This window comes from Clarias gariepinus, chromosome 6, assembly GCF_024256425.1.
Source record: "Clarias gariepinus isolate MV-2021 ecotype Netherlands chromosome 6, CGAR_prim_01v2, whole genome shotgun sequence".
Lineage (NCBI taxonomy): Eukaryota > Metazoa > Chordata > Actinopteri > Siluriformes > Clariidae > Clarias > Clarias gariepinus.
In genome coordinates this window covers 16,980,199-16,994,683 of record NC_071105.1, presented here as the reverse complement: position 1 = coordinate 16,994,683, position 14,485 = coordinate 16,980,199, and the positions used below count along the sequence as shown (strand labels likewise).

At 38.3% G+C, this 14,485-nt stretch overlaps 1 protein-coding gene across 4 annotated transcripts; it reads right to left on the bottom strand.

Annotated features, from left to right (window-relative positions):
* Positions 1-99: 99 nt before the first annotated feature.
* On the bottom strand, positions 100-13,982 carry patz1 (POZ/BTB and AT hook containing zinc finger 1). Of its 4 annotated transcripts, XM_053498605.1 has the most exons (6): positions 12,314-13,982; positions 12,143-12,206; positions 11,797-11,968; positions 7,831-7,992; positions 4,674-4,853; positions 100-2,846 (listed from the first exon to the last, which is right to left on the bottom strand). In XM_053498605.1, exons 1-6 carry the CDS (start codon positions 13,441-13,443, stop codon positions 2,389-2,391), a joined length of 2,166 nt encoding a protein of 721 aa, XP_053354580.1. In that variant the 5' UTR covers positions 13,444-13,982; the 3' UTR covers positions 100-2,388. The 4 variants fall into 4 exon arrangements, with proteins under 4 accessions (XP_053354580.1, XP_053354582.1, XP_053354581.1 ...); XM_053498607.1 differs by lacking the exon at positions 4,674-4,853 and having other exon boundaries at positions 12,314-13,981; XM_053498606.1 differs by lacking the exon at positions 7,831-7,992 and having other exon boundaries at positions 12,314-13,981.
* Between the last annotated feature and the right edge of the window lie 503 nt (positions 13,983-14,485).

The window sequence follows — 14,485 nt, the reverse complement described above, 5'->3', positions numbered from 1 at the left end:
GTATTCTGTTGGTGTAGCTTATTTTAAAGACAGCATTAAAAATAAATACACTGCATAGTGAGATCATACAAAAATAGATTGTATGACAAAGCATCCCAAATACAATTTTATTTTATACTCATCTCTGTAGCAAAGAAACAGAGACACAAAACAGTGTACAAAAACAAAAACCATCAATAGAAAAGTATGCCTATATCCAAAAATCAATGAAATTCTTGACTGAAATTGCAAAGAAACTTTTTGTCAGAGAACAAAGATAGAATAACAAACATACATACAAATGTACATTTTCCTTTCTATGTGCATGTCCTTATACAAAAGTGTCAATGCAAATTACTTTATGTACACGGTTATTCATAAGATGGTCCTATTAATGACAGATTTTCCTACCCATTCACAATCAGTACTGGGAAGGCACTTTGCAACATATGGTTATATGAAAACATAAGCAAAATGCAAATAAAACAAACAACAACAACAACAAAAAACACACACTTCCAGTGATACAATGTGCCACTTAAACATAAAAGACGGCATATCAGTATTTTAATCACAGGACCTTCCCAAATGGCCACGTCAATCTTTTACATAAATAAAGGGTTAAACAGAACACAGATTAAGAGTGCTGGGGTGATTCATTTCAGAAAGTGAGGTGGGAGGATTATGTGAGTCAGCTAGAAGTGTCAAATAATGCTGTCATGAGGGGAATCCTGGGTAGTTGCATACTTCCTCTCTTCACACTTGGGGTTAATAAGGATGCTTTCCAAACATAAATTAATTAATTAAATATATATATTTCAGAGCTAACATAAAAAAAATAATAATCATATACAGTTTCAAGCTAATGTGGGCTGAAGTAGAAAATATTTTTTGGAACATTTTGAAAAACAATAATAATAAATACATGAAAAATAAAATAAGTTGCTAAATCATGCTCGCATAAAACCTTCACTTTGAAACTTTCACTCCAACGTGGAAATGCATCAGAGCTAGGTTTTTTCGCTTCCACAATGTGGTGTAATTAGAATCTGGTCTAATGGGGGAAATGTGCTGATGTAGGGCTCTACATACAATGTTTAAGCTTTAAAGTTTCCCCACAAACAACCCTTACAAGTTCTAACTTCTTAAGTGTACGAACATAAAGCAGGCCTCTCACAGGCATATATCTTTAAATGATTTTTGATATTATAACCACTACGCAATCACATTTGCTCAAAGTACTTACATTGTTAGTCTGAAGGATCAAACTTAAATAAACAAAGAAAAAAAAAGAAAAGGGAAAAAAAAACAGAAATTTAAATCTGACACACTATTGGCATATTCATTCCACAAAAAAAATGTTTATATGAACACACACCACTACAGTGTAATAAAAGATACAAGAGCGAATTTACTTAAACCAAATGAATACAACTTAGGCTCTCTGCCTCAAAACTTAAGCTTCTACTGAACCATAATGGCCACAGAAAGTTATATACACAGAGTCCCATTATATAGAATAAACAAACTTAATATCGGCCATATAGAAGTATTTGTATATACATATTTCTTTCATATGTCAACAACATATACACATCATGAATAGGAATTCTTAAGTTAAGCAGGAATGTTTGGACGCACATAGAAAAAAGTCCTGATATATTAAAAACCTTAAAAAGCCCTCTGATTACATTACATTCTCTTAATAAGAGACCATGATGTGTGTTACGCACGCACAGAGTTGCATTCACACTCTTCCTGGCCTCCTCTAAAACACATAATTCAAAGACAAAATAGCACAGCACAGATCTAAAGTCTACCAATGACTTTATATAAACCATTTAATAAAGGAGATGGGACACCAAAATCAATAAGTTAATAAAATATACTCTTCATCTCTGGTAATATCTTACAGTCATACCTGAAATTGGTCCCTGTTAAATATTCAAAACTCATACGAGGTTTGCATGACACCGTACAATCCATCTGGCGAATACAAATTAAAGTAAAAAAGAAAATAGTGTTAAGAACTATGAATTTGGGAACAAGATTTAAATTTGTCATCATTCTTTAACTTAACTATTTCAGAACCTGGGGCATCCAGTGTCGTTTGTGCCCTGGGGTTTTTGTCACATGTATCCACACAAAATGATCTGAATGAGGTCAACTTGGGTTAAATAGGCTCTGTGTGATAATCATTAATATATACTCTGATTTTGAATACTTGGCTGCTTCATGTTAACAAAAATGGAAAATTTTCTGGCAAACATGCATGTCAAAACATTAAATCAACTGAATGAAGGGTAACAATAAGCAACAAAAAAAGACAACAGTTTACAATGGTATTGATGATAAAAGGTAGAACTGCAGTTCCCCTCAAAGCTGTGGACGTCACGTACGAGCCAGTGTTCACTTGTCCCCCAAGCCTACAGCATTGCTCCCTACCTCAGAGTCCACTAGTGATGACGCAAAGGCTGACTGGACTATTTGGAAACCAAATGACTCGAGCAGCGACATGTTCTGCTGTGGCGAAAAAGGAGAACCCAGATCTCCGAGACTGGACACTGTCCCGCTGGGTTTCTTGTGCACTCGGTGCTGGTGCTTGTTGAGGTAGGATTTAGTGCGGAAGGTCTGGCCGCATAAGCCACACGCAAACTTTTTCTCCACATCTGTCTTCTGTTTGGAGCCACACGGTGTGTTTGCTGTGCCGTCCGTTGCGCCATTGAAGATAAGCGAGGTCACTTCGAGCTCCTTTTCCTCAGCCTTATGCTCCAGTTTGAGCTCGGTTCCATTAGAAAGGTCCCCGAATGCAGAGTCTGACTCCTCAGCATCCTGATGTGGGCATTTCGCAGCATTTTCCTGCCCGTCTGCGGAGTGGAAATTAGGCAGAATGACCATGGTCAGTGTGAAAAGGAACACAGGAAGAGAGAAAAAGAACCTGACATTAGGAAACAGATGAACTACTCAAAAGACGCAAACGTTCACTAAGAGCCGAAAAATATGTGAACACAAATAATTTAATAAAACAGTTTGACGTTAAAAAACAATGTGGCAAGAATTTTTGGCCAGGACTAGTAAATAAGCTAAGGTTAGATAGCTCGTAGAATAAATTTCAGAACCTGTTAACTTGTCAGAAAACAAGCACTTCACTACATCACTGTGTGTTGTTTCAAATCCATCATGAAATGGAAAATCTATAAGGCAGCGTCTCACTGGTTAGCTGCCTTGCAGTTCACAACACATAGGAGACAGCACAACACTATACCCAATGTAGTATCACTCTGTTTGCCCAGGAGTTTCTTCCAAATGGCCAACTGTGCAAGGTTTTCCACTGGACTAAAATCAGGTTTATTTCCAGGATGTTCATTACCAATATTGCCCTTTACTCCTTACATACACTGCCTGGTTAGAATATTTAATTTGACCGTCTCTAGGTCAAACTTTCACAGTTTGGGTTGAAGTGCCTGTACCATCAGGGAAAAATATGCATTACTAATCATTCAGTACTTTTGTTTCAGCAGCTGACTTTTATCTTTAATTATTATTTTATTGTCGCATAACATTGCTGAGCCTAAACCTGATCAAGTGAAACATCCTCAGATCATAACACTGCCTCCAGAGGCTTGTTCAGTGGTCACTACACATGATGGGTGCATTGCTTTATGGGCTTCTCTTCTTACCCTTATATGCTCATCCCTCTGGGTCAATCTGAAAATCCACAATGCTGCATCAGACCACATGATGTTTTTCGATTGCTACACGATCTCCAGTCTTTATGCTCTTTAGCCAAACTGAAGCCATTTCCTTATTATTCTCATTAACAAGTGGTGTTCTAATGGCCACACAGCTGTTTAGTCCCAATCCTGACAGTTCTCATCACATTCTGCATGTGGAAATGCTCTTACTTATCCACATTTCTTGTCACAGGTAAATCCTACTGTCCATTTATTGCGATGCACCTTTACCAAAAGTTTAAGCGATCTCGATTGTGGTCAATTAGGATTTTTTCCCCGAATCAATTGCCTCAAACTTTTTTAATAATTCTAGGCTTTAATAATGCGTTGGACAGATCTTGACTCAAATACAGTCATTTTAATTTTTAATTTCTTGATGCAGGCCAATGATTTGACCTTAACAAAACTTTTTTGCCCAGGCAGTGTATATCTAAAGTAAATAGTGCACCACTAATTCTTAAGAAAAGTGTGTTTTTTTTTTATTTTTATAAATGCTTATATTTTTAAAGAGGTTTCCCCTGTCTAGTCCAAAGCTAGTGCATAATTCTTTGTACATATTAATAATTCAACAATTTGAATAAAAAGGTTGGGTCTCTTTAACAATCTGAACTATAGGAAAAAACTACCTAACAGAGTAAAGATTCTTCAAACTAGTAGCCATAATAGATGACTCCTATCCCCTGCCAATGGAAGGAGGTCCAGTGATGTACTGAAACACCTGCACCTATGAACACCATGTCAGGTCATTTCACCTTAAGAGTTTATTATGTCTATCTCTCTGTCAGCATGAGCCTCTGTCTCTCTCTTTATCTCCATGTCGGTCTTTTGGCATTAGTCAACCTCTTTGTATCCACACTACGTTTTGTCTCTCTGAGCTCTAAGGGGTACCAGTTCTCATCCTGTGTTGTGTGAGCAGTATTAGGCTCGCCCTACGCCCTTCTCTGGCCGGCCCATACTGACCTGCGAGAGGTGTGTGCAACGGGAGGCCTGGTGCTCCGCCACAGTGCCGCTCCCACAGCTCAGGCTGCACACCGAGGGCAGGAGGGCCTGGTTGAGCGAGAATTGCAGGCCCAGAAAACCCCCGAAAACACCCCTCTGTGTCAGGAAAGGGCATCAGAATCCGGCGACTGGTGCAAAGGTCTAAACCATCACAGACCACCGCATTGAGGGAGAGTAAAAGGACAAGGTGGGTACAAACAGAAGAAACGACAGAGATTCCTGGGTGGACACTTACTGTCAATACAGTCGGACTGACATCAATTGCACATGGGTTTATGTACAGACCGTGGTTTAAATGATGCACCATCTGGGTATCTCTACTGAATGAATCTTTTTTCCTTCGTTACTTGCCAAGCCTGTTGGAGCTTGTCTAAAACTAATCAAATCATTTTTGCAGTAATCATTTAATTTAGACATTTTCCAATTTAATTTCTTATGGACAATACAATGTTTTTATAGATTAATATACATGTCACAAGAAAACAACCAATTGCATCCTGTTCATTAAATCATAAACAATTTAAACAGAATTCCAACACAGGACATTTTTTAATACCTGAACAAAATGTCTTCAAAACAAATGTGTTAATTTGGGCTTAGTTTTAATCTTGACAAAAAAAACAAAAAAACACTACAATAAATGTAGTCATATTTTGGAAATCTACTCTGTTTTTTAGTCTGTGAACTAAACCGAAGAACTAGAACATATGTTTTTCATCTTTCTCCACTCTGTAATTTTTACAATAGTGTTCAAAAACACAAATAAAATAACTAAGCTTCAATTCTATTTAACATGGAACACCAGATAATTTCACAAAGGCACACTTTCATTGCAGCTTTATTTAAGCTTTTCTCCTTTTTCTGCTTTGATTATTGGACAATAGCTTGACAAAAGCTCTGCAGTGGCTGAAATATACTTGTGTGGTTATTAATTTTTATTTATTTTTTTTAGACAGAAGTGGGTCTGATTATTAATATTATTGCTAATATTAGTGTATTTATTACACTGACTAGACTTAAAATATATATAAGCAGGATATTAAATGATTTTGTTAGTTTTGTTTTTCTAGTTAGAACAACTAGTCGAACAAGACAAATTATGAGCGGTGTTTAAGTCAAACCAGCCAAATCACTCTTTTTTGTGAATGACATTTATAGATAACTTCACGCTCAGTACGATGATGAGGCTCTTAGCTGCAGTAAAACATTTAAATGGTGCAAATGTTTTTAAAAAAGCCGTACGTCTGTGAATGACAATCGCGGGCAAGGTGGCCCGGAGCAGTCGTTCCCGTGAACATTCGGCAAGTGGAATGTCTGATCCTTAAAAATCGACTGATAACTTATCAACATGCAGAAGGCATGCATCTCTCTGTACTTTTAATTTAGGCAGCTCTGACTTTTCTATCTTGGTTTTACTCGTTAAGGAAAATTGTACATTTTATAAACCACACACTGGAATAAAATAAGAGACAACTGCAAAAAAAATGTCTAATGTTTCTTTTCTTTCAGGTGCATGTATGGGTGAGAGTTTTGTTTCATTTTTTTGCAAACTGCTGACATATTTCTCTAAATTCAAAATATAACTATTGTTATTTAGAGTGTATTTTTAAAGGTAATGACATAACATCAAAATAATCTAAGATCATGTAGTATTTGTAAAGTTTAAATAACTCAAATATAACAAAATAGAAATAATTTGTAAACAAACTGTTTTAATGCTTTGGCTAAAAGACATAATTATTATTTTTTTTAAATCAGTATTTGATGGAATAACCCCGATTTGCAATTTACAGCTTTCCTGCTTTTTAGTATGCTCTCCTCCAATTTTTCACATTGCTGTTGGGTAACTTTATACCACTCTTTTTGCAAAAAATTTCTCTTATTTTTTTTCCATAGCTGTATATAGTCTGAGTAGGAAAGAGGATTCTTTTTTTTTGTCATTTACATTTAGTCATAAAATAAAGTGACAATTTTTTTAATCTTAATGTTCATTGACAAAATTAAAGGTAAATATACGCTCTCACTGCTTAATTTGCAACTTATCCAACATCCAAATAAAAAATAACTATTAGGATTTAAATCCTAATGAAAAAAAACAAAGCTTATAAGACAATTGAGGAAATCTAAGCATCTTCTCAACACACTCAACAACAGGCTGTTAAAGTCTATGGCAATAATTCCCAGAAAAAAGGTCCATTGATTCTTAAATACTATGCACATATTGGACTACAACATGCATTGATTGCCAGGAAATGCTTGCTTAGCTAGCATGTGATGGAAATTACAAACAGCAACAAAAATGCCATGCTAACTTGTATATAGCAACAGACAGCCTTCCATACTAGCCACAAAGCTGGTAGGACTCTAAGAGTTATATATTTTTTAATACCTTGGCCAATCAAGAACACTGCAGCCTTAATAGAATGTACACCTGATACAGCATAAGCAATTTCAGTCGTACATGTGGATACATGCAGCAGCCATCATACTAATCAGCCAGATTTAATCATTACTTTTTAAAAGTTAGGCTCATACCACAGGCTTTTATAGGCACCAATCAGATTTCCAAAGACTAAATGGAAAACCTAGACGTGAGATTTATCTGAATTGTAGAATGAAATTATCTAAAATCATAAGGAAAAAGATTTTGTTCGATGTGATGGATTATGAACCAGGCATGAAGGAAATTGTTCATATGACTGCTTTCAACACTAGCTTTTTTCCACCTCCATCAACCTGAACGATTTCGTCACATAAAACTGAATAAACAGATTCACACAAGTAAAAAAAAAAAAAAAAAAAAAAAAGGCCTAATTCAAGTTAAATAACACAATATGAGCTTCTCTCTATAACCACATTTCCATCATTCTACCGAAATCATACCCTGCAGGAACTGTAACATATAAGAATAGGACAAGTCTTTCATTTAAAAAAAAAAATCTATTCGTAATATGAAATAGAAGAATGATGGAAATCAGCTGGTGTAATAAATTAGTATGACGTATGGGCCAAGTGAGTGAGCGAGCAAGCGAGGGTGTTTACACAAGCAGATGCAGCATTTAGCACCAGGGTGAAAAGAGCGAGCGAGCAAGTGGCAGGGACACAAAGGCGTGCTTGCCTTCCACTGCGCATTGGCGTCCTGAGTGGTAGGGGGCACCGTTGTGCATCTGCGGGCCGTTGTCACGCGGCTCTAGGAACTGGTGAGCTGTGGAAGAAGGGAGCATGGACGAGCCGTGGTGTGTTTTTACATGTACCTTTAGGTAGGACGCAGTGGAAAAACCTGAGACCGTCAAGAGGAGCAAAAGCAAAACACAAGGAACAGAAGGGGAAAAAATAAAACAAGCAGAGACTTGTTTAACAATGAGATGACAACCTCCTCTCTCCTCATCATAATGAAAAACTTAAATTTTAAGACTTTCCTATCTTAATGGATCAACTACAGTGGTTTCTAATGAAATGGCAATCCATATAGCAGGTGTCGGCAATTACGTCTGGAAATAGGACATGATACTGTTTTTTTTCCAAGAGCAGTCCACATGGTGACATGGTGGAGCTGTCTACTGTTTGACAACTTTAAATAATACATTGTCAGATATGTTTTTTCTAATACAATATAATCCCATGCTACAGAGCCCCTAAAGGGACATGAAAGAAATAATGCCCTTAAAAAAATCTACATAGAAAAAAATATATATATTTTATTGCAAGATCTCCAAAATCTTGAGAGACTCAAAGTTCCAGATCCTTCAAGCTGAGTTGAAAAACACGAATTAACTCCCGCCTTCATCCTCTAGGTTTCTTACTAATACCAGATGAGACTGAATTCTCGTAACCAATCATAATACTAATGGCGGGATTTCTTAATCTTACACAACAGAGCCAATGTTGGCTTTGCAAATGTTCTTTTCTTTATTACTTTAATAATCACCACCATCTAGAAATATTTATCTCTATAATATAATGTTTAATTATGCAACATTTTTAAAACTGAAATTATAAAAACACACCGATTTAAGTCCCACTGAATTGGATACACTCTCGCCAATTTCTATACATTTTCTGTTATGCCTCTTTTTGTATTTTATTTTCACCTTCTGCCCCATGAGGGGCTCAGTACTAATGCTGGTAAAACTCTAATAGTAATGAGAGACTGTAGCTAACTTTAGGTGACATTAGCAAATAGGTAGCTATCAAAGTAACTTCTAACACACTGGTTCACTTTGGTTCCTGTCAAAACACACAAAAACAATAGTGTTAATCAATATTGGCTAAAATAATTACTAGCCTAGAACAGGATGCAGTTTCTGAGGATATATCCACAGCCACCAGTCGTAGAAGCATAATATCGCATACAGCAGCTGATTTAGTGCCAACAAGCAACCAAGAACATCTTGTCTACAAGCCACAAATAGGAGTGCCATAGTATGACAAAATTCACAAGAAGGCCACATGTACACTAGTGGCAACGATCAAACACAAGAAATAATCCGACAACAGGTTATTTCACAGTGTGTTAGAGAATTCAGCCAATATTTTATAGGAAGCATCTTGCACAGTGTGAGTTGACTTAAATAACTGCTGTAAACACAGTCTAAAGCTGGCTTCAATCCTGTTCTTCATCTCACAGACTTAATTTATATGCAGCAATACTTTTTCAACTTTTTCACTATAATACTTAAATTACTCGAACAATGCTTTTAAAAAGGATGCAAATTTATTGCAATGTTAACAGGAGAAAAAAAACAATCCAAAAGGAATTAGTAAATAATTTTTTTAAACTATTGTTTAAGGAGCACTTTTAAGGATTTAATACAGTTACAGTATGCATACAGTTAACATCTACGATATTACAGTAAATAATTAGCAAAACCATATGGTATATTATGCTGTAACTGTGTTGACTAAAGAGCCAAGACACTGTACACTTACAGCACCGTATTTCAGCTAATGTGTCTGGCAAGGTAACATACAGTTTAAGTATGATAATCCTCCGCAGTACTGTTTATTTCATTGTAAATACATGTATACATAAACAGTATCGCTATAAATATAATTGCAGAACTCCTGTGTAAGGTTGTGGAGAAAAAGTTAACAGCTCTGAGTTTACAATTATTTAATCTGCATGTTTTAGCAAATTTTCAAGAAATTTGCTCACTTCTGTGTTGTGCAGCAAAAGCCATGAGAACATGCAAATATTGATTAAAATTTGTAATGAGAAGGTTTTTTTTTTTTAATTTTTAAAGCTATTCTCTGCACGTGCTGAACAGCTGTGTAGCACATTTTGATAGGTAGCACGTTTTAATAAAAATAAATGTATACAGTATATGTGGTCAGATGCATACCTGCACTTTTTATGTAAGGCTGCATAATTTTATTTAAATAAATAAATAAATAAATAACACATTGCGATTGTGATTTAAACTGACATTCAACTATTAAATGTACAATTTTGTATCCAAACATTTATTTAGGCCAACACCACATTATTGGACAAATGATCTCATTAAGAAAGTGTTTGTCAATATTAATTTATATACTTAAGATACTACATTTTTTAAAAGAAATTATTTAAATAATTTCACAGGTCCATTTTGCGGTTATTTTTATACGATTAATTGTGCATCATATTTTTATGATTTAAAAATACCAATACTGCATTAAATATAAAAGTAAAAAAAAATTAGCATTTAGTATTCCTCTATGTTGTAAAAAAATAATAATTTGATACCACTACTTGTGCATAATTAACTGGTTCTGTAGTAGTTTATGTTTCAATACCAAAGAAACTGTAGCCTAATAAAGTGCAAGGACGTCTATGTATGAATATGAAAATCGGAAACACCCGTCTGTGCTACCCCCTTCCTAATGACACACTCTCCACCCGCTGCTCTCATTATGCTGTTCTGTTATGTATGGATTTAAAAAAAAACTCTTTTTACAAAAAGCATTGGGGGGAAAAAAAACAACTAAGTGTGAAACTCAGACTATCTTAGAATAAGCTGTGTATTCAGCAAAATGATAAAGCTACTGACATAAGGCAGTAAAATAGAACGGTAAGTTTAGTTACAAACATGCATAACAATGTTGCTTGTTAACGTGAGCTCACTGTTAACCAGCTACATGCTGTTGTTCTTTTGGCCTGCTTCCATAAAGGGGTCACCACAATGGACCATCCGATCCACACACACAACTTGGCATAAGTTTTAGTCCTGACTAGATAAAACCCTCCCAGTTTTATTTATTATAAAATTTACTGATAAGGTGTCTTTTAAAACTGAAACCTGTGAAGCTATATTAACAAACAATCTCTGCCACCCATCTGAAATTATCATTTTAAAATGTACTTTAATATCACGTGTTTCAAAACATGCCCAGTAGGTGACAACATATTATAGCAGCTCCATTGGTAACAATTCATAAGGGAAGCAACATCTCTGTTAAAGTAATTAAATGTTACTCAAACACATTTAATAAATTCAGAGTCTGTATTAAAGGAAACTAATAGTTGAACTTGTCACCTGACTTAAAACACAAACAAAATAAACACCCATTTACTCCCAGATTGCTTCTGAAAACCTGTAATCTCCCAAAGCACATTAATAGAACATATCTCTAGGCTACTGCTACCATGAAAACTTTCTCCACTGTAAATATAAAGGACTTTATATGAAAAAATGCTCAAATGCATCTAAAGCTCCCTGAAATTTTGTGCTTTTAGTTTTTACACGACAGTTCAATTCTACACAAATTTTGTGCTTGGAAAATTATGAAAGATCTGGAATACAGTTTGTGCCACACAAAAATTTCCACGGTTTTCATTTGGGCAAGCTAGATTTGGCTGCTGTTTGCCGACGCCTACCATATAGCATATGGAATCCTAGGCCCCAAAGCTTAGAAAAAAAACATTCAAACATTTTTCTCTTCTATTTGTGATTAATAAACCAAAATTTAAACAGTCTGGCTCTTTTACAACTGACTTTAAACATTCTTAATTGGAGCACTTTTTTTTAAAAAACATCTGTGAATCTAAAAATGGCTTACAGTATGCGAGTTTCACTAAATAAGCTGTCAATACGAGTGTTACCTTTATTGCATATGCTGCAGTAGTTGTGAGGTCCTTCGCTGTGTTTCTTCAGGTGATCTGTCATATAAGCAGCCCTTAAGAACTTGCCGCACACTTGGCATGGGATTTTATCCTCGTGGCAGGCCAGGTGAGACCTCAGACGATCTCGTGTTGCAAAGGAGGCATTACAAATCTGCACAAAAATATTTTAATAAATTTAAATATGGAAGAGAAACCCCAATGTGAAAATTTTCTAACTTGGTCGATGGATAACCATTTTCCAAAAGACGCAGTGAGGAAAGGTAATGACCCTTGAATACATGTGCAAACTCAAAGTTTTACTGTTCTCGCTCTCTCTCTCCCTCACCTGACATTTATGAGGTCTCTCAGTGGTGTGCACCTGCTTGATGTGTCCATTAAGGTGGTCTGGCCTGCAAAAAATATACACAAGCATACGCACTCTTACACCTACACTCTTGTGGCTCAAAATATCAGCTATACACATGCAGTGCAATGACTTGGGCTCAAGACAACTCACCTGGAGAAGCCTTTTCCGCAGTTCTGACACACGTACGGTTTACCCACGGCTCCATCGTGAGAGCGCACATGGTACGACATCCTGTCTTTGCGCTTGAACCGCAGGCCGCACACAGGACACGCGTATGGCTTTTCCCCGGAGTGGGACAACTTGTGTCGATTGAGGTGATAGACGTCTCGGAACACCTTCCCGCACAGATCGCAGCCCACGTGCCGTCTCGTCCTCTCCCGTTTGCGGGGCCCGTCCGTCTGCACGCAGTTCTGGGGTTGAGGCGGAACCGTTACGGCCGTTATATCCACGGACACGAGCTCTCCTGCTGCAGAGCCATGCTGGGCCTCGTGGTTTCTCAGCTGCACCGCGTCGCTCAGCATTTTACCACAAATGCCACCAGGAAAAGGACTTTCATGAGCTTCACCGTCGTCAGTCGTACCGTTATTGTACACGCCCGGGGCTGGAGGATCTTCTTTCTTGGGCCGTCCTCTGGCTCGCTTGGAGTTAGGAGAGGCCTCGCCGTTTACCGGGTTTGTCGTGAAGGCTGACGGGGAGACGTGGAGGCCAATCGGGTGGGAGCTGCTGTTCAGAGCGCTCGCACTGTCACCGTCCAAGCTGAGTCTGTTAGTAAACACGGCGCCGTTCGGCACGTCAGCGTGCATGGCGTTTGACAGGAAGCTGAGCTCTCCACCGCGGGACGGCGGCACCAGGATCTGCACGTTGGACTGTTTGATCACCTCCTGGCAGATTTCGATAACCGAGCGCATCAGCAGGAACTTGGCGGCCGTCATGAGCTCCGGGAAGCACTCCAGGCGCACCACGATCTTCGACGTGTACGCAAAGTCCAGGATGTCTCGGAAAACTTTCGGGCTGATAGTGTGCATCTCGAGCTCTTTGCCCTCGCTGTCGCCCTCGCCCTGACAGCTGAACACCGACTCGAAGTACTCGCTGCACGCCGCCAGCACCGCCTTGTGCGCCGGGAAGCTCTCCTCTCCGACGCGCAGGATCACATCGCAGAATCTGCCTCCATCTTTTCTCTGGCTGTTCAGGTTGTGTAGCATCTCAGCGCTGTGCTTGCTCACCTGGTACGTGTAGGAAGAATTCCACGGCTGTTCGGTTCTCTCCATGCCGCCTTCCATTAACCACAACGACTAGCGCATGTGCCGGAGAGGCTAAACGAACATAAACAGAACGAAAAAGAAAAAAAAAACAATCCCTGCGGTTTAAAAAAAAAAATAAACAAAACGCTTTCAACAACGACCACCCCTCTTCGTTTTAGCATCTAACATGTTAGCAGGGGGAAAAATGGCAGCCCCCCAGCTTCCTGTGAACTTTGACCTTTGTTTTGGAGGGAGGGGGTGGCTTTATTTTATAGATTTAGAGAAAACCGGTAGCTTGTTGTTAAGGACAGTCAGCCTGGACGCGTCTGAACCGCGCTCACGTGTCAACTGGAGTCACTGGATGTTGTTTTCATGTTCGTAAATTCTGTATATTGTTCATCTTCCTGGTTTCTCTCCCCCTCCCCGCCGTTATGAATTCACATCCTTGTTTTCCAGTGAGCCCCCTCCCCCTCTTATTCCCCTCCCCCTCCCCCCTCCCTCACACCCCAAATGTAGACGATTATACATGTGCTATACGCAAAGCCGACAGCAGACAGAATCCCCGCGCTTTGTTCGCACCCCCCACACACACAGCACGGTCATACAGCAGAAACACACACATTAATGCGCAGTGAACTGGAGCGGATGAAAACCCACAAGCCCCGCCCACCTCGCCCTCTCCCCCTTCTGACACGCACACACCAGCGTGAACGGTGTGTAGGGGGGGGGCTGTTTATACGCACAAAAGCTATGTACTGTACAGTAATACAACCAAAATCTCTACAATAAAGCCCCACATTGTGTTTTTCAACAAAATAAATATGTCCACTCAGTGTCTCTGTAACTGACAGTTAATCATAACTAGCAGATTCCCGTCAATTTCTTTCAGTATATACCCAGCACCGTGGATTTTTTTTTTTATGAGATAAGCTCATTATGTGAAGCGGCAAGGTGGCATAGTGGTTAGCACTGTCATCCCGCACCTCCAGGGCTCAAGTTCGATTCCCACCTCACTCAGTATGTGAGTAGCTCATTCTGTTTGGGGATAGATTTTATTGTTTTCTAGCTTGGTTTGGGATTT

Coding starts and splice junctions, on each gene's coding strand:
- patz1 (XM_053498605.1), bottom strand. CDS start 13,443: ATGGAAGGCGGCATGGAGAGAACCGAACAGCCGTGGAATTCTTCCTAC. Junction 12,207..12,313: donor TGCGGAAAAGGCTTCTCCAG/GTGAGTTGTCTT, acceptor TATTTTTTGCAG/GCCAGACCACCTTAATGGAC. Junction 2,847..4,673: donor GTTGCACACACCTCTCGCAG/GTCAGTATGGGC, acceptor TCCACTCCGCAG/ACGGGCAGGAAAATGCTGCG.